The 25,145-nt window shown below is 43.8% G+C and overlaps 1 protein-coding gene and 1 long non-coding RNA gene across 2 annotated transcripts in view; both read right to left on the reverse strand.

Moving 5' to 3' along the window:
* Positions 1-23,555, reverse strand: part of LOC122167221 (spindlin-W) — a 38,969-nt gene extending 15,414 nt beyond the window's left edge. Inside the window, exons 1-2 of the mRNA XM_042831670.1 lie at positions 23,550-23,555; positions 21,955-22,003 (exon numbers count right to left, since the gene is read on the reverse strand). Coding sequence (XP_042687604.1) covers positions 21,955-21,980 — 26 coding nt within the window. The 5' untranslated portion in view covers positions 21,981-22,003; positions 23,550-23,555. The remainder of the gene's footprint in view (positions 1-21,954; positions 22,004-23,549) is intronic.
* On the reverse strand, positions 17,218-20,998 carry LOC122167230. The gene is made up of 2 exons (XR_006170989.1): positions 19,883-20,998; positions 17,218-18,680 (listed from the first exon to the last, which is right to left on the reverse strand). It is a non-coding gene; the product is annotated as an uncharacterized LOC122167230 (long non-coding RNA).
* Positions 23,556-25,145: the final 1,590 nt, after the last annotated feature.

Here is a 25,145-nt window from a genome sequence, read left to right on the forward strand (position 1 = left end):
CTGGGGTGGGGGGGGAGGGCAGAGGCCTGTCGCCCCTGTCACGGACATAGATTGATCTAGTCAACTCCGTGACAGATTTTTGGCGCCCAACGTGGGGCGACTGCTTTTTAGCTTTTAGAACGAATCTCTTTTTCTCTCTGCTCTTAGAGAGCTTTGTTAGGGAGCATTATCAGTAGTTCAGGTTTCTGCGCTGGAAAACCTGACCTTGAAAGATTAGGCGTACTGCCAGTGTTCTGGGATATTTGTAAACTTTGAGCACTACTTAGTCTGGGTAGTGCCTTTTTTTTTCTTTTTTTTTTCTTTTTTTTTTTTTTCTTTTTTTTTCTTTTTCCCTCCTCTTGTTAGCTGCAATTCATTAACCCTTTTTTTAGCAGGCACCAGCGATGAACCCACTAGTTATCCTGGGGGTGCTGGGTAAAGGATTAAAAGCAATGGTGTTACTCACAACCTACTGGCCAATAATCCAGCTCATAATTACTTGTTGTGGAATTGCGTTCATATATAACTACCTAATGGCACTGATGGAGACACCTATGTTTTACTTACTTGCAATGTGGTATGATGTGAACTTTGACATCTACATCCCAGAAGGAATGGCTAATTTCACAAAGAACTACATCCCAAATGGAATAGCTAATTTTACAAACAACACGATGTTCAGACCAGTCTCCGGGTTTTCTTCTCGGTTTATCAAACGTTTTTCGAATCCTGAATTAATACTCATGTTGGTGTGCATGTTGTTAATTTTCCTGAATGTATTCCAATTCATTCGTAATAAGGGGAAGGAGTCTACTCCAAAAATAGAGAATGATGATTGGCATGGAATATGGAGAGGTTTAGGAAAGGTTTTAGAAGCATGGGGACCTGCAGTGTCATGGGATTTTACTCTTGAACACCTGTGGGATCCTGAGAAACTAAGCCAGTATTTGAGTCAGGGACTATGCGGCTTACATAAATCTAAGGAGGTACAACTTATTTGGGGTTTGGCTTGTGCTTACTGTGCCCTATATAATACCATTCTGGAGAGAGAGTTTCCGAGCCGAGGTTCAAGCCAAAGGGGAAAATCCCCAAGTCAAATCTAATCAATCACAAGAGACACCAGTAACAATACCAGTTGCTCCTGTGGAGGGCAAGAAATGGAAACGAGTGTCTTCGTGTCTTGAACGAAAAAGAGAAGACGAGGAGGAGGAGGTGGAGGAAGATCCAGGCGAGGGGCCCTCCTCAGAACCACCACCATCGCGAAAGGCAAAAGGGAAAACTAAGAGACGTGCAGAAGACAGTGATGAAGAGGAAGTCTCTATTACTGCTCGCCAGCCTCTAAAGATGACTGAAATCCAAGGTTCAAGAAAGGAGTTTACACGGCGCCCGAATGAAACTCTTGTTTCCTGGTTGGTTCGCTGTTGGGACAGTGGGGCCCATAGCTTGTCTCTGGATGGTAACGAAGCTCGCCAACTGGGTGCCATTGCCAGAGATCCAGCAATTGATAGAGGAATTAGTCGATGTTTGGATGAGGCTGCCTCCCTCTGGGAACGAGTGTTAACAGCTGTGAAGGAAAAGTATCCCTTCAAAAATGGCTTGAAGATTGCGATGAAAAAATGGGATACAGTTGAAAAGGGTATCCAGCATTTGAGGGAAATAGACGTGGTGGAAATGTTGTATGACCCTAACTTTGTTCCTAATCACCCACGCCAAGACCGCGACCCTGAAAAAGTGAGGATGACGCCTGAGATATGGCAGAAACTTGTGACAACAGCACCAGACAAATATGGTGCTACACTAATGTCAGCATGTGACAGATACCAGGAACAACAGAGAACACCCTTAGTTTTCAAATTAATTCTTACGCTCCAAAACTATGAACAGTTGCTGTCCCCACTTCATGCTGCCGTTTATGCTATCTCACAGATGACGGAGCAAGTGTCTCAACTGATTAACCGTGACAAAACTGTAGCAGTATCAGAGACGCTGGATGAAGATCAGGATAATCAAATGAGTCTAGCGAAGGAGGTGAAGGAGATGATGAAATTTATGCGAGCCCACCTAACTAAAGACGATGGACCTTCCTTCTCATATGCACCATCAAAAATCTCAGCTGTTAGAGGCAAACGCTCTCCGGCTCAAGTAAGGGATAATACACCGCGAATTATCTTATGATATTACGTACGTGACCATGGAGAAGACATGAGGAAGTGGCACCGTGAACCTACTCCTGTACTACGAGCCTGGGTGAAAGAATTACAAGGCAGATCAACCACCAGTGCAGTTGCTTCAGTTACCACAGGTAATGAATAGAGGGGCCCTGCCCTCAGTCGGGGGGGAAAAGGGATAATAGAGTATATTGGACTGTGTGGATTCGATGGCCTGGCACATCAGAACCACTGAAATATAAGGCACTGGTGGACACTGGTGCACAGTGCACTCTGAAGCCCTTGAGTCACGAAGGGACAGAATCAATCCATATTTCTGGAGTGACCGGGGGCTCTCAAGAATTGACTGTGTTGGAGGCTGAGATAAGCCTCACTGGTAAGGACTGGCAAAAACATCCTATTGTGACGAGCCCAGGGGCTCCATGTATACTAGGTATTGATTATCTCAGAAGGGGGCATTTCAAGGATCCTAAGGGGTATCGATGGGCCTTTGGAATAGCTGCTGTGGACACAGACAACATTAAGCAGCTGTCTGTTTTGCCTGGCCTGTCAGAAGATCCATCTGTTTTGGGGCTGCTGCGAGTAAAAGAGCAACAGGTACCGATTGCTACAAAAACGGTGCACAGGCGTCAGTACCGCACCAACAGGGATTCCTTGCTCTCCATTCATAAGTAGATTCGTCAACTAGAGAGCCAGGGAGTGATCAGCAAAACTCACTCGCCTTTTAACAGCCCCATATGGCCAGTGCGTAAAGCCAGTGGAGAATGGAGGCTGACGGTGGACTACCGTGGCCTGAATGAAGTCACACCCTCATTGAGTGCTGCTGTGCCAGATATGTTAGAACTCCAATACGAACTCGAGTCAAAAGCAGCTAAGTGGTATGCCACCACTGACATTGCTAGTGCCTTTTTCTCCATTCCTTTGGCCAAAGAATCTAGACCACAGTTTGCTTTCAAATGGAGGGGCATTCAGTATACCTGGAACCGTTTGCCCCAGGGGTGGAAACACAGCCCGACCATTTGCCATGGGTTGATCCAAACTGTACTGGAACAGGGCAGTGCTCCTGAGCACCTGCAGTACATTGATGACATCATTGTGTGTGTGGGATACAGCAGAATTTTTCACGAAAGGAGAGCGAATGATCCAAATTCTTCTGAGTGCTGGTTTTGCTATTAAGCGAAGCAAAGTGAAAGGACCTGCCCAGGAAATCCAGTTCCTAGGTATAAAGTGGCAAGATGGCCGTCGTCACATCCCGACAGATGTGATCGACAAAACAACTGCTATGTCTCCACCCACCATCAAAAGAGAGACACAATCTTTTCTGGGTGCAGTGGGCTTTTGGAGAATGCATGTTCCAAACTACAGCCTCATTGTAAGCCCCCTTTATCATGTGACGCGAATGAGAAAGGAGTTTACATGGGGCCCTGAGCAGCAGCAGGCTTTTGAACAGATTAAACTGGAGATAGCCCGTGCCGTGGCCCTAGGGCCAGTACGGACGGGACAGGGTATAACAAACATCCTCTATACTGCTGCTGGAGAGAACGGTCCCACTTGGAGTTTGTGGCAAAGAGCCTCAGGAGAGACCTGAGGCCGACCCCTGGGATTCTGGAGTCGAGCCTACAGGGGGTCGGAAGAGGGCTACACTCCAACTGAGAAGGAGATCTTAGCTGCTTATGAGGGGGTTCGGGCTGCTTCTGCAGTGGTCGTTACTGATACACAGCTTCTTCTGGCACCTCGACTGCCAGTGCTGAACTGGATGTTTAAAGGAAAGGTTCCCTCCACCCATCATGCTACTGATGCTACTTGGAGCAAGTGGATTGCACTGATTACACAACAAGCACAGATGGGGAATCTCAGCCATCCAGGAATCCTAGAGGTCATCGTGGACTGGCCTGAATGTCAGTCTGGAGGCATCTCCTTTGTGGAGCTTTCCCCTCTTAACATAGTATCTTCTGGTATGTGTGAGCAATTTTCTTCCCTTCCTTTTTAGCTTCTCCTTATTGTACCGGTCTTTTTGTCATCGCACCTTTGTTGTGATGCCTTTCCCTTTGTATTGATCTGTCCAATTGCTACAGTGCTTTGTGGAGGTGCTCATGTGCCCAAGATTTGGGTTACTCAAGAACAAAATAATCATTGGGTAGATCAAGCTGCTGAAATTAAGATGGCTCAATTAGATTTGGATTGGCAACTCAAAGGTGAATTATTTCTTGCTCTGTGAGTCCTCAGGCTATCAAGGAAGAGATGCAACATATAAGTGGGCTAGAGACTGAGTGGTGGATTAACTGTGGATGGTATTGTGCAGATTATTCAAGATTGTGACACATGCACTACAATTAAACAAGCCAAAAGGAGGAAACCTCTTTGGGGGGAAGGGCGATGGCAAAAGTATAAATATGGAGAGGCGTAACAGGTTGAATACATCGCCTTGCCACGAATCCATGATGTTAAGTGTTATGTGCTTACCATGGTGGAGGCAACCACTGGGTGCCTTGAAACATACTCAGTACCCCATACTACTGCCCGAAACACCATATTGGGTCTTGAGAAACAAGTCCTGTGGCAACATGGCACCCCGGAAAGGATTGAGTCAGATAATGGGACTCATTTCAAAAATTCTCTTGTAAATACTTGGGCCAAAGATCGTGGCATTGAGTGGATTTATCATATCCTTTGTCATGCACCAGCCTCTGGTAAAATCAAACAATACAATGTGTTTTTAAAAACCGTGTTGAAAGCAATGTGTGGCAGAACATTTAAGCATTGGGAGAAGCATTTGGCAGAAGCCACCTGGTTGGTCAACACTAGAGGATCTATCAGTCGTGATGGTCCTACCCAGTCCAGCTCCCTACATACTGTAGAGGGAGATAAAGTCCCCGTTGTACATGTAAAGAGCATGTTAGGAGAAGCGGTTTGGGTCCTTCTGGCTTCTGGAAAGGGCAAACCTCTCTGTGGAACTTTTTTTACTCAGGGACCTGTGTCCACTTGGTGGGTGATGCAGAAGAATGGGGTTGTTCAATGTGTACCACAAGGAAATTTGATGTTGCGGGAGAGAAGTCAGCAATTCCATACATATATATGTGTATAGGTATGTGTGTGTGTAGTGCATGTTAATTATTGTTTGTTTGTATATATGTGTATATTAAGCATGATGTAGTGATGTAGAATAAGGGGTGGAATGTCATGGTTTTATGATTTTTTTTTATATCAGTATTCCATATCATAACATCATGTAAAGCTTTGGGAGTTAAAGAGTTAATGCCTCACTTCTGCCAGCTTTCCAAATATCTGGCTCTCAGAAGAAAAGAACTACATACCCCAGAGGACTTTGTGTTCAGAGGGGAAAATAAGACCCGCATGTCATGGGACTCTCATTCTCTTGCTGCCTGGCAGTGTGTGGGTGTGCTCCCCAGCCATTTCGCCTTCAATTCAGAGTAAGGCCTTAAGTTTTGGACACTTTCTCTCTCTCATTTTATTTGATTTATTAGCCTTAATTCCAATTTATTGTATTGTGTTATCTTGCGTTCTGATATCATATTTAGTAAATTAACTTTCTTCCTCAGATTGCTGCTGCTGTTCTGTTTTTAGGCCCGTCTCCCTACCCTTCCCCTTTTCCCCTTCTCCCCTTTTCTAGGCCGGTGGGCCTGTGGGCCTGCTGGTCCACTGTCACAGACATAGACAGAACTAGAGGTGACTCTTTGACAATTGCACAAGAAGCTGTGAGGTCAAATAACCAGGACAGCTGACCTAAACTGTCTAACGGGCTATTCCATAAGATAGGACATAATGCAAAGAACTATAAAATAAGTGGGAGTTGGGTGGAGGAGGCAGCTGCTGTTTGGGGACTGGCTGAGCATTTGTTGGCAAGTGATGAGCTATTTCATTATGCATCATTTGTTTTGTAGAGAAAGATATATATATATTCTTATCATTACTATTACTTCTCTCTTTCTTTTTGTTCTTACTGTATACTTTTTTCCTCAACTTGCTTACAAGTTCTACTTTTAGTTCCCAAATCTCTCTCGCATCCCACTTGTAGGTGGAGGGAGAGTGAGCAAAAAGTTGTGTGGTACTTAGCTGACTGCCGGGTTAAACCCCAATTGTCCTTTTTGTCCTGTCCAAACTGGTCTGGGGGCTGTCACCGGCAAGGCCAGAAAGTGAGAATATCGCACCCATTGGGGTTCTCGCTATAGAGCACGGGAGTCTGAAGGATGGCTGGCCTGCCTTAAGACACCACCACTGGAACTTGGCTACTATATCCATCTCTTGTTTCATTTAAATCGTGCTCAAGTCCCACATTTTCCTATTAATCCTATTTAATTACCATCACGTGTCCTGCCTTTTGATGTATATACACAGATTTCATTCCCTTAGTTTATGGGCCACCCTTCTAAATTGTTGGTGGAGTTCATTTAGTCCATGACTTTGGGCTTCATATAATCATTTGAGTTTTAAGAGACCTTTAAAAGTTGTCTAGTCCTATTCCCATGCAATGAACAGGGACATCCACAGCTAGATCATGTTGCTCAGAGCCTGGTCCAGCCTGACTTTCAATGTCTCCAAGGATGGGGCATCCACCACCTCTCTGGGCAACCTGTTGCAGCGTCTCACTACCCTTACTTTAAAAAAAAAAAACTTTTCCCTTATATCCAGTCTAAATCTTCCCTTTTTTAGTTTGAAACCATTTCCCCTTCTTTCCTGTAGCTGCCCTATAGATATTGAAAGGCTGCTATCTGCTCACCTCAGAGTCTTCTCTTCTCCAGACTGAACAGCCCCAGCTCTTTCAGCCTGTCCTCATGGGAGAGGTGTTCTATCCCTTAGATCATTTTTGTGGCCCTCCTCTGGATGCACTCCAGCAGGTTCATGTCTCTCCTGTAGAGGACTCCACAACTTGACACAGTACTCCAGGTGAGGCCTCACCAGTACAGAGTAGAGGGGCAGGATCATCTCCCTCAAACTTCTGACCACACTTACTTTGGTGCAGGCCAGGGTATGGTAGGCTTTCTGAGCTGCAAGGGCACATTGCTGTCTCATGTCCAGCTTTCCATCCACCATTGCACTCAGGTCCTTTTCAGCAGGGCTGTGCTCTATCCTTCTGTCCTCCAATTTGTACTGGTAATGGATGTTGCCTCAACACAGTTACAAGACCTTGTATTTGGATTTGCTGAACCTTATGAGGTTCTCCTGGGCCTGCTGCTCAAGCTTGTCTGGCAGTCTGTCCCTCAGGCACGTCATTTGCACCACATAGCTTGTCATCTGCAGACTTGCTGAGGGTGCACACAATCCCAGTGTTGATGTCACTGATGAAGAAATTAAAGAGCATCTGTCCCTATACTGACCCCTGAGGGACACCAGTCATCACCAATCTCCATCTGGATGTTGAGCCACTGATCACCACTCTCTTGATACAGTCTTGCAACCAGTTCCTTGTTTGCCAAACAGTCCACCTGTAAATCCATATATTTCTAAATTGGAGAGAAGGTTGTTGCGGGGGACCACGTCAAAGATCTTACTGAAGTATGGATAGATGACATCAGTGTCTCTTCCCTTATCCTCTGATGCAGTAACACCATAATAAAAATGCAAATAATTTGGTCAGGCAGGACTAGCTCTTGGTGAAGCCATGCTGGTTATCCCATAACACCTCCCTCTCTTCCATTTGCCTTAGCATAGCACTGCTCCATGATCTTCCATGGCACAGAGGTGAGGGTGACAGTTCACTAGTTCCCTGAATCGTCCTTCCTACCCTTCTTAAAAAATGATTGTAACATTGCCTTTTTTTCCAGTCAAAAGGGACTTCATCTGACCGCCATGTCTTTTCAAATATCATCAAGAGTGGCTTGGCCACTGTGTCAGCCAATTCCCTCAGGACTCTGGGATGCATCTCATCAGGACCCATAGACTTGTGGATTTTCAGGTTCCTCAGGTGGTCATGAATGTGATGTTTGCTTATAGCAGGAGGGACATTGCTCTCCCAGTCCCTGCCTTCTGAACTATTCACTTGAGGGCTGTGTGTAGAGCAGTCACTAGTGAAGACTGAGGCAAAAAGGTGTTGAGTACCTTATCATTCTCCTTGCCCATTTTTACTGGCCTGCCTGTATTACTCACTAAAGGGGGTACGCTGTCTTGTGCTTTCCTTTTCTGGTTGATGTTCATACATCATAACAGTTGTTAAAGACAGAAAAGATTATGCATGGTGTTAGATTGTTTCATGCTGAATCCAGTTCTGGTTCCATCAGAATTCATTCTTCCTTAATCCGAGTAATACCATGGACAGGGCATATAGCTACCATAATAGTGATGACATGCAGTATTATGTAGCAATTACCATCATACAATTCAAATAATCAGCTATTCTCACCCAATATCAATACCTCTTGAGGTATACACTGGACTTCCCAATCCTTCTGCATTACTTACCAAGTGCACTTGGGTCCTTGAGCAAAACAATCCCACAAATGTACTTGCCTTTGTCTGAGGCAGGAATAACCCAGAATGTCTTTCCCAGCATATTTTTTGTGTGCACTGCAGGTTCTTTAGCTCCTTCTACAGTACGTAAGAGTCTTGACTAGGCAGGGCCAGATCAATTGACAGACTTCTTAGCGTTGGTTAGCCAGGTGGCTTTTGCTAAATGTGTATCCCAGTGTTTTAATGCCCAGCACCCATTGCTCCCAGTGTAGTCTTTAACAGTCCATTGTATCATTCAGTTTTTCCAGAGGCTGGTGTATGATAGGGGATGAGATATATCCTCTCAATGCCATGCTCTTTGGCCCAATCTGTTTCACAGAATCACAGAATTGTAGGGGTTGGAAGGGACCTCCAGAGATCATCGAGTCCAACCCCCCTGCCAAAGCAGGTTCCCTACAGCAGGTCACACAGGTAGGCATCCAGGCAGGTCTTGAACATCTCCAGAGAAGGAGACTCCACCACCTCCCTGGGCAGCCTGTTCCAGTGCTCCGTCACCTCACTGTAAAGAAGTTCTTGTGCATGTTTGTGCGGAACTTCCTATGCTGCAGTTTCCAGCCGTTTCCCCTTGTCCTGTCTCCATTCACCACAGAAAAGAGTCCGTCCTCGCCATTCTGCCCCCCACACCTCAGATACTTATAGACCTGGATCAGGTCCCCTCTCAGTCTTCTTTTCTCAAGGCTGAACAGACTCAGTTCACTCAGCCTTTCTTCATAAGAGAGATGCTCCAGTCCCTTCACCATCCTTATGGCCCTCCGCTGGACTCTTTCCAAGAGATCCCTGTCTTTTTTGTACTGGGGAGCCCAGAACTGGATGCAGTACTCCAGATGAGTCCTTATCAGGGCAGAGTAGAGGGGGAGGATCACCTCCCTCGACCTGCTGGCCACGCTCTTTTTAATGCATCCCAGGATGCCATTGGCCCTCTTGGCCACAAGGGCACACTGCTGGCTCATGGCCAACCTGTCGTCCACCAGGACACCCAGGTCCCTCTCTGCAGAGCTCCTTTCCAGCAGGTCATCCCCCAACCTGTACCGGTGCATGCAATTATTCCTCCCCAGATGCAAGCCTCTACACTTGCTTTTGTTAAACCTCATCTGTTTTTTTTCTGCCCAGCTCTCCAACCTGTCCAGGTCTCGCTGAATGGCAGCACGGCCTTCAGGCATGTCAGCCAATCCTCCCAACTTCGTATCATCAGCAAACTTGCTGTGGGTGGCTACTATCCCCTCATCAAGGTCATTGATGAAGATGTTGAACAAGACCAGACCCAGCACCGACCCCTGAGGAACACCGCTGGTTACAGGCCTCCAACCAGACTCTGTACCGCCAACGACGACCCTCTGCGCTCTGCCAGTCAGCCAGTTGTCAACCCACCTCACTGTCCACTCATCTATCCCACACTTCCTCAGCTTTGTTATAAGGATGTCGTGGGGGACAGTATCAAATGCCTTGCTGAAATCAAGGTAGACTACATCTACCGCTCTCCCCCCATCCACCCAGCCAGAGACAACATCATAGAAGGCCACCAGGTTGGTCAAGCACGACCTCTCCCTGGTGAACCCATGCTGACTACTCCTGATAACCTCCTTCTCTTCCAGTCGTCTGGAGTTGATATTGTTTGACCCTTAGTTCCAGTTTAACTGAATTTAATCTCTGCATTCCTTTGTTTTAATAAGTCTTGCCTGAGTAACAGCTTTGGAGAACCTGGCATGTACAAGAATTTATGTATTCCTACTTGTTTTCCCAGCCTGTATTTAATTGATCCCAAAAGGTAAGCTTTTCCTTGTTGGCCAGTAGCTCCTACTACTGTTACAAAAATCATCTACGGGTAGTAAGAGGCACCCGTATCAGAAAATAAACATCTTTATCCTGCTCCCCTGACATGTTTATGAGGTAATTTCAGAAATGAGACCCATTATCTGACTCAATTTTTTTAGGGGTTCCATATCACCATAAGACTTGCTTTTCAATGCCCAGGAAAGTGTTTTGGGTGGTTGCATGTAGCATGGGATATGTTTCCAGCCATCTAGAGCTTTTTTCCACCAATGTAAGAACATGGTATTTACCATGGTGTGTTTATGGGAATGTGATATAATCAACTTGCCAGACCCCCCCATATTAATATTTAAACCATTGTCCTCCATACCAGAGAGGCTTTATCCACTTGGTTGCTTGACTGTAGTGCATTTTACATTTAAGGATAACCTTTGCAATATTGTCCATGGTAATGTCCACCCCTCAAACCCAATCCTATCTATGTACTGCATCTCTTTCTTGATGGCCTAAGGTATCACGGGCCCATCCTTATGTTGCCAGTTCATATCTACTTAAGAAACTTCAGTCCTAGCAGCCTGATCCACCTGCTGGTTGCTTTGATGTTCTTCGATGGAACATCTCTTGGGTATGAGGACATCTACACAATGTACACCAGGTTCTTGAATTGGCAGCAATATCTTTCCACAGTGCAACCCATTAAATTATGAAGAATTCACCCTTATCCTGCAAGTCCAACTCTACCTGATGACTTCAATCCTAGCAGCCTGATCCAACTTCTGGTTGCTTTGATGTTCTTTGGTGGCAAGATGATTAGAGGGCTGGAGCACCTTCCCTACGAAGACAGGCTGAGGGAGCTGGGCTTGTTCAGCCTGGAGAAAAGAAGGCTGTGGGGTGACCTCATTGCAGCCTTCCAGTACCAAAAGGGAGCCTATAAACAGGAGGGGAATCAACTCTTTGAAAGGGTAGATAACAGCAGGACAGGGGAAATGGTTTTAAGTTGAAGGAGGGAAGATTTAGGTTGGATGTCAGGGGGAAGTTCTTTACTATGAGAGTGGTAAGGTGCTGGAATAGGCTGCCCAGAGAGGTTGTGGATGCCCTGTCCCTGGAGGTGTTCAAGGCCAAGTTGGATGGGGTCCTGGGCAGCCTGGTCTAGTATTAAATGTGGAGGCTGGTGGCCCTGCCTGTGGCAGGGGGGTTGAAGCTTGATGATCCTTGAGGTTCCTTCCAACTCAGGCCATTCTATGATATGATTCTATGACTCTTGGGTATGTGGATGTACTTTTATAACCATGTTTTCTACCTGGGCGGCAATATCTTTCCACAGTGCAGCAGCCCAGATGGATTTGCCTCTGTGCTACCATTTGCTCTGCTCCCATTGCTGTAACCACCTCCATAGCTAGCATCCAGGATTCAATGCAGAGATAGAGCACTGGCCACTTCTCTCATTCAGCAATATTGTCTCGCTCCAATTTATAGGAGGGAGATAAGGTTCTTTTAATATCTGTATACTCAGTGTGAGATTAAGAAACAACAGTTCAAATGTTAGTCCAACCAGTTTATTATCCTAATCAGGGAGACGGGGAAGGGAAGGAGGGCGATAAAAGAGAAGAAAGAAGCAAGAATCGCGTAAAGCGGGGATAGTCACCACCAGGATGCAGCAATGGTCCCAATGCACGATGTTTTGAAGGTCCGAGGCAAAAGCAGCGGTGGGGTGGGGGGGAGCAGCAGCGTGGCCGGTCTTGGGCAGCAAGCAGGTAGCATGAAGAAGTCACAGAGCCAATCCGGGAGGAAGCAGCAGGACTCAGGTAGCAGGCCCAGGAGAGTCTGTCAGCACGCAGGAATTCCGTAGTGAGGAATCTGATGGCAGACACCTTTGTTCTTCTTCAGCATCGTGGTAGAGCGCAGAGCAAGTCCAGGAGGGAGAGAGGCAGGTCGTGAGGCTTCTCGTGGCAGAAACCTCTTCTTCATAAGGAATCTGTTGCCAGAAAACCTAAACCTCATGGTTTTCGATTCCTCTTTTATCCTACTTTTTCTCCTGCCTACGTGACATCCCTGGGCGCTTGAGCAAGAGTCATGTGAGTACCCCCTGAGATGGTCATCTTCCTTGAGATAAGCCCACACAAAAGACCACTTCGCGGCCATTAAGCTTCAGCTTATCTCTCTCACGTTGCCCATGGCCTTGTCCATCTGTGTCCCTCAGACAAAGGATTTCACAACTCTTGCCCAGGACTTGACCATCACAGTTCTCCAGACAAAGGATTTCTCAACCCTTGCCCAAGACTTGCTTGGACTTGTTCACCTATGTCCCCAGAAAGCTTTGAGACAATGATGTAAAAGAATAATCTCTTACAAATATCTAAACCCAGCTGGATGGCCTTTGCTTCTGCAAATAGGCTCAATTCACCTTCTCCTTCAGCAATTTCTGCAACTTCTCTTGTAGGTCTCCATACAGCAGCCTTCCATCTCCGATGCTTTCCCACAATATGACAAGACCCATCAGTAAACAAGGCATATTGCCTCTTACTCTGGTACTTTATTATTCAGTGGGGCCTCTTCAGCATGCATCACCTTCTCTGGCAATATTCCAAAATTGTTGCCTTTGGGCCAGTACATGATCACTTGCAAGATTCCTTGGGGACTGGGGTTTCCTACTTGAGCATGTTGTATGACCAGTGTGATCCACTTACTCCACGTAGCATCAGATGCATGATGTGTAGAGGGGACCCTCTCTTTGAACGTCCAGCTCAACACAGGCAGTTGGGGTTCCAAAAGGAGTTGTGCTTCTGTATCAACCATTTTTCAAGCAGCTCAACTCCCATTATATGCTGCCAATATCTCTTTTTCAGCCAGAGTGTAGTGGGCATCAGATCACCTGTATCCTTGAATCCAAAACTCTAGGGATTGAACTCAAGTCTCCCCTGAGGCTTTCTGCCAGAGGCTCCAAGTGGGACCGTTTTCCCCAGCTGCAATGTAGAGCATGTTTTTTACATCTTGCCCTGTCCAGACTGGCCCAAGGGCTACTGCATGAAATATCTTCTGTTTAATTTGTTCAAAGGCTTGTTGTTGCTGAGGGCCCCATGTGAAATAGTTCTTCTTCTGGGTCATTTGATAGAGTGGGTTTACAATCAGACTATAATTTGGAATACACATTCACCAGAAACACACAACACCTAGGAAAGATTGTGTTTCCTCTTTGTTAGGTGGTAGAGACATAGTAGTTATTTTGTTGATCACATCCATGGGGATCTGATGACATCTATCCTACCATTTTATTCCTAAGAATTGAATCTCTTGCACAGGAATCCATGTGAAATCATTCTTCTTCTTGGTCACAGAATCGCAAGGTTTGGAAAGAACCTCAAGAGATCCTCAAGTCCAACCACCCTGCTAAAGTAGGTTACCTACAACAGATCACACAGATGTCCAGACAGGTCTGGAATATCTCCATAAAAGGAGACTCCACAACTTCTCTGGGCAACCTGTTCCAGTGCTCCATCACCCTCACCATAAATAAGTTCTTCTGCATGTTAGTGCAGAACTTCCTATGTACAAGTTTTAGGTAATTGTTTCTTATCCTATCACTACACACAACTGAGAAGAGCCTGGCCTCATCCATTTGCCTTCCACCTCCCTTTAGATCTTTATAAACATTTATCAGATCCTACCTCAGTTTTCTCTTCCCCAGGCTGAACAGACTTAGGTTTCTCAGCTTTTCTCATAAGGGAGATGCTCCGGGCCCTTTATCATCTTTGTGGCCCACTGCTGGACTCCTTCCAGGATATCCCTGTCTTTTTTGAACTGGGGTGTCCAGAACTGGACACAGTAGTCTAAATGTGGCCTCACCAGGGCAGAGTAAAGGGGGAGGATCACCCCCCTCGACCTGCTGGCCATGCTCTTTTTAATGCACCCCAGGATACCATTGGCCTTCTGGGCCACAAGAGCACACTGCTGGCTCATGGCCAACCTGTTGTCCACCAGGACCCCCAGGTCCTTCTCCACAGAGCTCCTTTCCAGCAGGTCATCTCCTAACCTGTACTGATGCATGTGGTTATTCCTCCTCAGGTGCAAGACTCTACACTTTCCACATTTCCTTCACACCTAACAGAGGATGAGGACTTGTGCCCCTTTTCCAATTGTTATGTCAATGACCCTCTCCCTAAGCGAGGGATTCCAGCTGCTTGACTTCCTTCTTTTCTAATTCCTGGCTAGTGGCCCTGTTATCCCAGCATCAGAGCAGCCAGATAACAGTATGATCACCTGGATGATGGATAAAGTATTTTTTGCAAATCTAGCAACTCAGACACGGATAGGGATTGGATGGTTACTATCTAATTTATGACTTCTGTCTGCTTTCTGCTTTTGTTAAACCTCATCTGGTTTCTTACTGCCCAACTCTCCAGTCTGTTCAGGTCTTGTTGAACGGTAGCACAGCCTTCTGGTGTATCAGCCGAGAGTGTACTTCATCCCTTCATCCAGTTAACTGATGAAGATGTTGAACAAGACCAGATCCAGCACCTACACCTGGGAAACACGGCTCATTACATGCCTCCAACCAGACTCTGCATCACTGATGACAACCCTCTGAGCTCTGCCATTCATCCAGTTCTCAGTCCATCTCACCGTCCACTCATCTACCCCACACTTTCTAAGTTTCATAACAAGAACATTGTGGGAGATGGTGTCAAATGCCTTGCTGAAGTCAGGTTGCACAACATCCACTGCTCTCTCCACATCTACCTGAAAGGTGAGATGGGCCCCATATGTGAAAGTAAAAAGTCAAGAAGGCTTCACAGTGACCGAGAATAAGGGGGGGTGAAGGGGAATAGTTAGAGATAGTTTATAGAAGCAAGAATGTAGAGCTTGTTAGAAAATAAGGGATGGCAGACACTGTGTCTGGGATAGTGAGGGGGATGAAGGCCATAAAGATAAGGGTTTGAGAACAGCCCGAGGACATTTGGCAGGGAGGTGATTAGATGTCCACAGGGCAAGAAGAAACTGGGTTGGGGGGGACGCCCCCCCGAAAGGCCAGGAGTTTACAACAAGAAAGGTCAGAAGCCTTCACGAGGAAAACAACAAATCTTCATCCCACGACCCACTACGCACACGCAAGTGGGGAGGGTCTGCATGCTAACGAACTCTTGGGGGTGTAATGAATATTCATCCGAATTCCGGGAAAACTATTGATTATGTATTAGCTTGGCCTATATCTGTAGCACGATTTTTCTAGACGGTGTGCAAGTTAGGTGGATCTATCCCCCTTGCACCTGGTGTCCGCGCAGCACTGAATAAACCGTACCTGCTTTGTAATCTTACTTGGGTTACAGAGTTTGATTCCGCACGTCATACCCAGCCAGTGATGCCACTGGCTACCAGATTGGTCCATCTTGATTTCCCCTTGGTGAATCCATATTGACTAATCCTGACAACCTTCTCTTCCAATTGTTTGGAGTGGGTATCCAGAGTAAGTTGTTTCATCACCTTCCCGGAGACAGAGGTGAGGCTGCCTGGCCTGTAGTTTCCCGGGTCCTGCATCTTTCCCTTTTTGAAGACTGGTTGATAGTGGTTTGGCAGTCATTTCTGCCAGCTCCCTCAGGACCTGTGGGTGCATCCTGTAAGGGCCCATGGATTTGTGTGCACTGATTTTGGCTAGATGCTCTCTGAGTTTTAGGTTGGATATCAGGAAAATCTTGACAGAAAGGGTGGTTAAGCACTGGAATAGGCTCCCCAGGGAGGTTGTTGAGTCACCATCCCTGAATGTGTTCAAAAACCACTTGGATGTGGTGCTCAGGGACATGATTTAGTGGAGGGTTGTTAGAGTTAGGATAATATGGTTAGGTTGCGGTTGGACTTGATGATCTTTAAGGTCTTTTCCAACCTGAGCAATTCTATGATTCTATGATCAGATCCTCCTTGATCAATAGGAAGTCATATGTTCCCCAGACTCTCTCTTACCTCCAGGGTCAGGGACTCCTGAGAGCTAGTCTTAGCGTTAAAGAGTGAAGCAAAGAAGGCATTCAGAATCTCCACCTTCTCAGCGCTCCCTGTTACCAGGGAACCCACCTCATTTAGTAGGGAACCCACATTTTCCCCAGTCTTCCTTTTACTATTGACATACATAAAAATCCTTTTTTGTTATCCTTTACCTCATTTGCAAGCTTTAATTTCAAGAGGGCCTTAGCCTTTCTTGTTGCATCCCTACAGACCCTGACAACGTTCCTATATTCTTCCCAGGTGGATAGGCCCTTTTTCCACATTTCATGGACCTTCTACTTTCCTTTTAGTTTATCCATGAGTTCCTTGCTCATCTATGCAAGCCTTCTGCCACCTTTCCTCAGTTTCTTTCTCTTAGGGATGAACAGACCTTGAGCTCAGAGGAAGTGATGCACTTTAAGGAAACAGAGGGTGCAGGTATCTCTAGATGGATGCAAGATTTCAGCTGGGCTATTGGCAACATTATTTTTCTGAGGAGTCCTCACAAGATCCTATGGGACAATTGAGAGGTTTTTCCCCACAGTTTCCTAAAATGACAGTGTTTCCTGGCCCTTCTCTGTCACAAGGAACTCCACCTCCTTCCCCCATTGAATTTAAAGCTCTGGTAATCAATCCAGCCAGCTTGCTCCTCAGAACACTTTTGCCCCATCTGCTCAGTCACTTGAGAGGGTTTACAATCAGACTTTAATCCAGAATATGCATTCTCCAGAAACACTCAACATCTAAGAAAGCTTGTGTTTTCTCTTTGTTAGTTGGTGGAGACATAGCAGTTATTTTATTGATCATATCCATAAGGATCTTACGACATCCATTTTGCCATTTTATTCCTAAGAACTGGATCTCCTGTGCAGATACCTTGACCTTACTTAGTTTTATGGCAAAACCGACTTTCAGAAGGATCTGGATTTTTTTCTTCCCTTACTCAAAAATTTGCCTCACACAATGATGTCATCAATGTATTTGCCCATGACAAATGGTAGGGCTGTGTTTCCAACCATGGGGCAGACAATTCCAGGTGGATTAGATGTCAGTCCAAGTGAAATTGTGGCATACCACTGGGCTGCCTTTGACTTCAGGTCGTATTCAAATTTTAGCATTGCCAAGGATGCACAGAGCCTCTGGGCCAGTTACAATGGATTACTTTTGCCACTCATTCCCAGTTAGGCTCACTTTGGTCTCCAATACAGTTAGCTTTTGGGATCCTCTCATCACTCCAGAAATATAGATGGGTTCTGTCCCTTTATAACTTGATGGCATTAGGATACACTGTGCACTAGTGTCCACTGATGTTGACCTGATGTGCCATGTTATTGAATCCACACAGTCCAATATAACTGATTGTCTCTTCACCTGGATGGAGGCAGGTCCTTTCTAGTCCTGGTTACCATATTCATTACTCACTTCTCATGAATGCCAACCAAAATATTTGTTATTAAACTCAGAAATAAGATCAAAATATCTATTCAGTTTAGAGAGCTGCACACTGGAAACTGGAGTGGTCATTTTCTTGGAAGAACCCTTTTTTGTGAGGGTTCATATCATGTATTCATTCCTCTAGGGTTGAGGTGGGTTTTCCATTCCATTTCCTCATATCCTCCCTGTGGTCATGCAGGTAAAACCACAGGGTGTCATGTGTTATATACCCACCATGTCTTCTCTCTTTAACAGAAGAACACTTACTTCTAGTAGCTGAGATGCTGGTCCATACTAGTGAGGAGTAAGGCCTATTGTCTTTGGACAATAGGCTGGAACTCACAGGACATTTTCTCCTGAGTTGAAATTGAGGCCTGTAGGGAGGAAGAGAGACTTCCTTTGTATTGTTGGTGTTGGTCATCCAATTCATTCACTGTTTGTTCTTCTCCATCTTTCCAAGTCATTACTCCCAAAAAGTTGGCATGCAGTGATGGTGTACTCTGTACGAACTTCCACTACATGGATTGTGTGCACTTGATGATATATGAATTTGGGGAAAATTTATCATTGTTCAGGTCAACATTATATACCACCTCCATCACAGCTAATTTCCTCATATACTGGATCCACTTGTCCTGCTGACCTAATATCTTCCTTGTTGGGATACCTTTCTTTCATGGGTAACAGGAGTCACATCCAGGTGGAGAGAGATTTTCCATTTTTTTTGCAATTGCTTTGTCAGTGTCCTGTTCCCTAGGGAAGATCCTAGTTGTCTGGCTTCCATGACCACTAAATCCAGTCTATAGGTGCCATTATTGCAGCATCAGAACAGCCAGGTGACAATGTGCTCATCTGGACAGTGGCTGAAATCTTTCTGCACATTTCATACCTCACCTAGGGATAGACATTGGATGGTTAATTTAAAATGTATAATCTCTGCCTCTTCCTCCCGTTCTCATGATGGCCCTGCTATGAAGTAGCCTTCCTCATCCTCTTCTTCATTCCTTACTAAATGAGTGGACATTCATGTCCATTGTTTCTGCTTGTGGACAGAAGCAATGGATACTGGCATGGGTTGGTTCTCTGGTTCAGCCAGAAGGCCTGTTGCAGGGTTTGAGTCAGATCCAGAGGCATTTTCTTGCTTTCAAGGGTGCTGAATAAACTTGAATAGTGTTTGATAGGGGCAGGCTAGATTCCAGCACAGTGCAACAAGCTGTAACTCTGGCATCACCAGGATCAGACCATACCTTTTCAAAACATTCTGCACTTGTTCAGGGGTGAGTTCCAAACCCATCAGAGGTGACAATTGTGATAAATACCTGCCAATATCTTCCCACATACCTTGCCACCCACAACTATCCTGTCTCAGGGTATATCTCTAGGTGGCATTTTTGAATAGTTTCTTAAACATAAATAAAACTGGAAACACATGCAGAAGGCATAGCAGTAGGATCATGCTAGTTTGAACATCCCAGGTATATTCAAAATGTTCAAAAACTATTTTTAATTGCCTGGAGTAAAGACTGTACTTGTTAAGAGCTTCTACCGTAAGGTTTATGAAGTGTGAGAATGATGTTACTGAGCACAAATACCAAATTAAATTTGTGGTTGGTATAACATGAGCGCATGCTATATATAAACTGGCAAAACCATAAATAAGCTTAGGCAAACCTCCAGAGATGATAAACAACCCAGAAGGAGTTAAGAAAAACAACTCTGAGAGCAAATAAACCACATTGTGAACAAAAAGGTCAGCATTGTGACCAGTGGCTATTAAGTTACTATATCACTTCTAACAATTTTGTTTTAACATGCTCTGGTCAGACTTGTCACTGTCTCAGTCTTTTGAGCCCCACATCGGACAGCACAACGATTGTTGTGGTTTAACCTGGCAGGCAGCTAAGTACTACATAGTTTTTTGCTCACTCCCACCCTCCCAGTGGGATAGAGAATCAGAAAAAAAGAAAAAAAAAAAAAGGAAAACTGCGATTAAAACTATTTGCTAAGATAGAAAAGGAAGAGAATAATTATAATAATAATATATATACATACTTACAAAACAAGCACACAAGCACACAATGCAATTGCTCACTAACCATTGACCCATGCCTAGCCAGTCCTCGAGCAGCAGCTGACCCTCAGCCACCTCCTGTCAGTTTTATAGTTTTTCTCATGATGTCATATGGCATGGAATATCCCTTTGGCCACTTTAGGTCAGCTGTCCTGGTTCTCTGACCTCTCAGCTTCTTGTGCAATCCCAGCTCATTCACTGGCAGGACAATACAAAAAGCTTAAAAGTTGCAGTGTCCTTGGCAATAATTAAAAAGTCAGTGTGTCATCAACATTGTTTTTCTCCTAAAGCCAAAACATAGCATCATGCCATACACTGTGAAGAAAATTAACTCTGTCCCAGCTGAATCCAGGACAGCTTCACATTCATCACTATCCATTGACACTGACAGAACACTCAAAAGAACAGCCCTATTGAAGCTTACCTATAACCATGGGAACACCTTCCAAAAGGGTCAATGATTAACTAGCATTTTAGTTAAGAAGAGTTCTGAAAATTAATACACACAGCTCATTTTATCACTTCTTCAGTTTCCCTATTCCATCCAGTTAGCTCCTCCCTCCCCCGTGAACTTTCTGAACCTGGTTTAGAATCTCCCCTACGGTCTTCAAGCGTCATTAGACTTGTTCCTCTTTTTCCTTTAAGTGAGGAATATGTAAGTCATCATAACTAAATCAATGACAATGTATGCATTACTAATTCATGATTGGTTGTAACAACTCAGAGTAGCATTGGCATACATTTTTATATATTCATTCATATTCTACTCATTTACTATAAATATGTCAACAGCACTACTTACTATTACTTGTTCATTTCAAAAATGTAAGCATTGAATACCAAATATAAAGAACTATAGTAGTCTCTCATTCTCAGAGAAGTCAGTGAGCAGCACACAGTATGTCATCTTGGTTTGCTACAAAATAAAACCTTAACCGAACAATTCTAAAACAATTAGACTAGGCTAAATTAACATAAAACTCAGTTGAGTGCTTAAATGTCTCAAAATCATGTGACTTCAGATCACAGCTTAACATGCCCCATAAAAGCCTTTATGCTAACAAATATACAACCTATTTAGCTATTTGAATAAGTGTATATCATCAGAACAATAAAGACAAATCTAGCCACCCTCAAGTACAAAAAACAACCCACCTCTGATAGTCTTCCCATCATACACTCCTTTCTCTGAGCGGTTGAAAAAGAACAAGAGAAATTAAGTTTTAACCAAGTCTACCTGTCTCTAAACAAATACATGTTTATCTTTGCCTTGTAAGGAGATCGAAAAGAATGAATAGTGAAGAGTTGGTGCAAGGAATTAATTTTACATCAGGTGTTATGTCTGGGAAGCAGTTAATACTAATTCCTATATGTTAATCATAGAAGATATTCCTGCCAGACAAATTGTTTTGGATTGATGCATGTTGTCTACCACCACTATAGGAATTCATACTTAAAATATAACTAGTAGCATCTTAATGCTTCATCTTTCCCCAGCTTATTTTTTAGAGTTTTCCCACTAGACATGCAGCATTTAGCTGTTAGACATGAAGTTCAAAAATGTCCAAGCTATTGCCTCGATCTTCTATTTACTCATCAATGTTTAGCTGCTACTATTTCAAAACGTAGTAGCGAAAATATGTGCCATGAATGTCTAAGATGAGCAAGCATCCTTCACATTCAAATAACAGCCTTATATAAGAAGTGCTTCAGTTTGTTCTTCATAAAAAAAAAAAAGTGAAAAATCCTTTTCAAAAAATAAAGCTGTAATGAATCCTAGAGTACGTGCTCAACTTCCAGCTTGCAATCTTGTCTCTGAACTGTAGAGTAAATTACATAATTGTATTCACAGGATAATTTCTCTCAGAGTAACATTCAGAAGGATATTTAGAACTCCATCAATGGTGCATTCTTTCCTACCACCCTCCCAAAAGAATTAAAGTCTGACTCTACACACATACACTAGCTGAATACTACTCCACATAGTTTTCATAGTTTACAAGAGCAAAGTGACCAGAACAATTCAGATAAGAGATTTGTAAAATTGTAATTTCAGTTATTGAGAACTATACTTAAGTAAAAATATTAGCAACTTACTTGTGGGAAGTTCTTTTCTTCATCATGCTGGCAGAGACTCTTGCATGACCTACAATATAAAAGATGGAATAACTGAAAAACAAAATCTGTTTATGTACAATGCCAAAAAGGTATCTTAGAGAAAAATTCTTCTTTTGAAGTCAAAATGTAAAAAATTTAAACATTTCATGTTGAAATTGATCAATGAACTCCTAGAATGGAAGAACACTGAGGGGATAGCTTCGTGAGTACATAGTCCTTGCCTAAGTGAAGTAAGGAGTGACTGACCACAATTGCTATAAAAAGTAGAGCTTAACACAAAAGGGATGGGTCTTTGTTCTAGATAAATGGCTACAATAGTTGAGGGAATCAATTGGCCATGTAACTTTCCCCAGGTTAATTAAGATAAATAAATATAGGCAAATGCATGTCTTCCTGAGTTAGCCAAACCAGAATGTTTGTGTTTATTTGTGGCTCAGCCAAACCAAGTATAAAAACTCAGTATAAAGCAAACAGCATAAAAACTGTATGCTGAACAGAAAGAACTTTGAAGACACTAACAGACTTCAGTCAGTTTAAACCCATGTATTCCCTCCTAGCAATTGGAGACAGTGCCATGATAGAGACCAACAATGAGAATCACATTTGTATTATGACTGCAACTGCTATATTTAGCAAAGCATAATTTGTACTTGTACTGTTATTGAAGTAAATTGCTGTTTCATTCTGCTAAATTAAAGTCCTTTGTGTGTTAGGGGCCTGTAAGAAGCTGGAACAATTTTTTGGCTCAAAGCTTGTTCAGCAGCACCCATCTGAGACTTAACCTGCTCAACAAGCTTTTGGGGTTAATGGTTACCATGAGCATGGTGCTAAGAGAAACATACGGGGCTGGGTGACCAGGAGAAACCTTTTCGGCTGCTGCTTCTTTTTGGGCACTTAAGCTGATTTATGGGCATTGTCTCGGAGGAGAGGATTACCATGCAGTTAGTGCGCGTACCTAGCAGCCCACCATATGACAATTGCATGATCAACTGCTGATTTCCCAATGGGAAAGGCATGTACTATGGACATGCTGTTGCAACTACTGTTGCCCCTGACTAACAAAACAGAAGTACCCCTGGCAACTATCATTGCCCCTGACAGAAGTGCCCCTGACAATGAGCTGCTGCCTCTGGTGACCAAAAGGACAGTATTGAGAAGATAAAAACTTGAAGAGTTCTGAAGAAGAACAGGTACTCCCTCCGCCGAACTGCAGCTGTGCAAAACGTCGCTGGCTGACTTGCTGCCTCCCTATGGACCAACAAGATGTCGCTGGATCCCTGGTGGTGACTATCCCTGCTTTGTAAACCATTCGCTGGGATTTTTCTCTTTACTTTTGCTAACTTCCCCATCTTCCCCACATTCCTTAGTAGCTTAGAATTTGTAATAAATAATTGGACAGCATTTGGCTTCTTTTGTTGCCTTAATCTTCCTCTGGATATATATATATGTCAAGCCATCTTCTCCAATAATTGGATTGAGAGAGGACCTAAAGGCCTCTGTATGAAGAACGATCCTGGGATGCAACAAAGTATTCTGACAGTTTTAAGGGAAATTGTTTTGCAGAGAGAGCTGACCTTGGTAGTTTACCTTGTTTTGCAATAACTTGTTTTGCAAGCAGGTGTTCCACTTGGGCTCTGTATCATGCATTGGCCACGGGTACAGTGTGCAAGTGGAAAAAACCCTATAGACTCTGGGGTGAATAAAAGCAGGAGAGAGGCTGTGGTGGGGGAGAGAGGAAAAGTGCACTTTGAAGCAGGGGACACCCTGCTGGCACTACCCATCAAATCCACTGCTGGCATGTTCCTTTTTCCTCTCCTTCTCAGCACTTTGTCCATCTCTCAGGAGTCAGTAAGTAATAGCGTGCTTGCTTAGGGAGCTTCTGCTTGACGCTTACTGGGATAATCTAAAATGGATACCTGTGTGTATGAGTGTGTGTATGTTGAATAAAACTCATGCTGGTCCTGTGCTGGTCTGAGCGCGCAGTTTGCTTGTCTCTGCTCCTGAGACATTCTGTATCTTGGATCCAAACATACCCTGAAACACTGTGTAATGTCAAATAATTTCAAAAAAGTAAACTTTGAGTTCTGATTTTGTTGGGATATAATTAATTTTCTTCCTAGTAGTTAGTGTACTGTTGTATTTTGGATTTGTATGAAAATAGTGCTGATAACACAGCAGTGTTTTAGCTGATGCTAAGCAGCACTTACACTGAATTAAGGGCTTTTCCATTTCTCACACTTCCAATCCAGCTGGGGAAGCAGGGGGAAAGTGAGCAAGCTACTGTGTGGTATTTAGCTGCCTAGTGGGATTGAACAATAACATCTGGCCTTAAACGATAATCCTTTACGTATGGAACATCTAAAAGAACCTGGTCAGGGAGTGTTGGACATGTATACATGTTTAACTTCAGTGTCTATCAATAAAATAAAAAAGCACCTCACGTATCTTTAGAAACATGTTCACAGTCTCATCTATGAATGCTATGGAAAAATACAATTGAGTTTCACAACAGATTCAAAGAAACAAATTCTTTAACATTAGGCACATATTCCAAGCATAGCTTTGGCATATGTATTTTGAAAATTAACTTTCATAACAGTAGTAATGTCACAAGAGTCAATCACTGAAATGGCCATTAACCTTAAAGTTTTTAATTAATATTTTAATCTTTGGATTTTCAGATGGAGAAATAAAGAGGACATATATCAAGTGACAGAAAATTACAGAATTAAAATAAGACTACACTTTATGTTTCTAACACTCAAACTTGTACTGAATACATGGAAAGATAAAATTCCAGCTGCCATTAAAAATGGAGATTCAAATTTTCAAAAATTAGGCTTGTCTGAGACGGATGAGGAATTTGTTGACTCAAACAGCTAGAGAGTTGCCTGTTTGATGGAGTTCCAAAGATTCACCTTTCTTGCAACTTACTGAGTGGGATGGGACAAGTCCCTTTATGCTAATAGCCACAGTAAAGATTCAATTTGTAATTTTAGACTATTAAAAGACCAAGTAAATAGAACTTTCCTTTGCACATTTATAAGAAGTAATAGCTAGAAATTTTAAAAGATGATGTTACAAAAAGTGTGACTAAAAACCCAAAAGACTTTAGGAGTGGACTGCAACCACTAATTGTCATCAAATCATTAGCCAACTCATAGGTAAAT

The sequence above is a fragment of the Centrocercus urophasianus genome, unplaced genomic scaffold (genome assembly GCF_019232065.1).
Source record: "Centrocercus urophasianus isolate 14NV4802_14NV808 unplaced genomic scaffold, USGS_Curo_1.0 seq_1030, whole genome shotgun sequence".
NCBI classification, from domain to species: domain Eukaryota; kingdom Metazoa; phylum Chordata; class Aves; order Galliformes; family Phasianidae; genus Centrocercus; species Centrocercus urophasianus.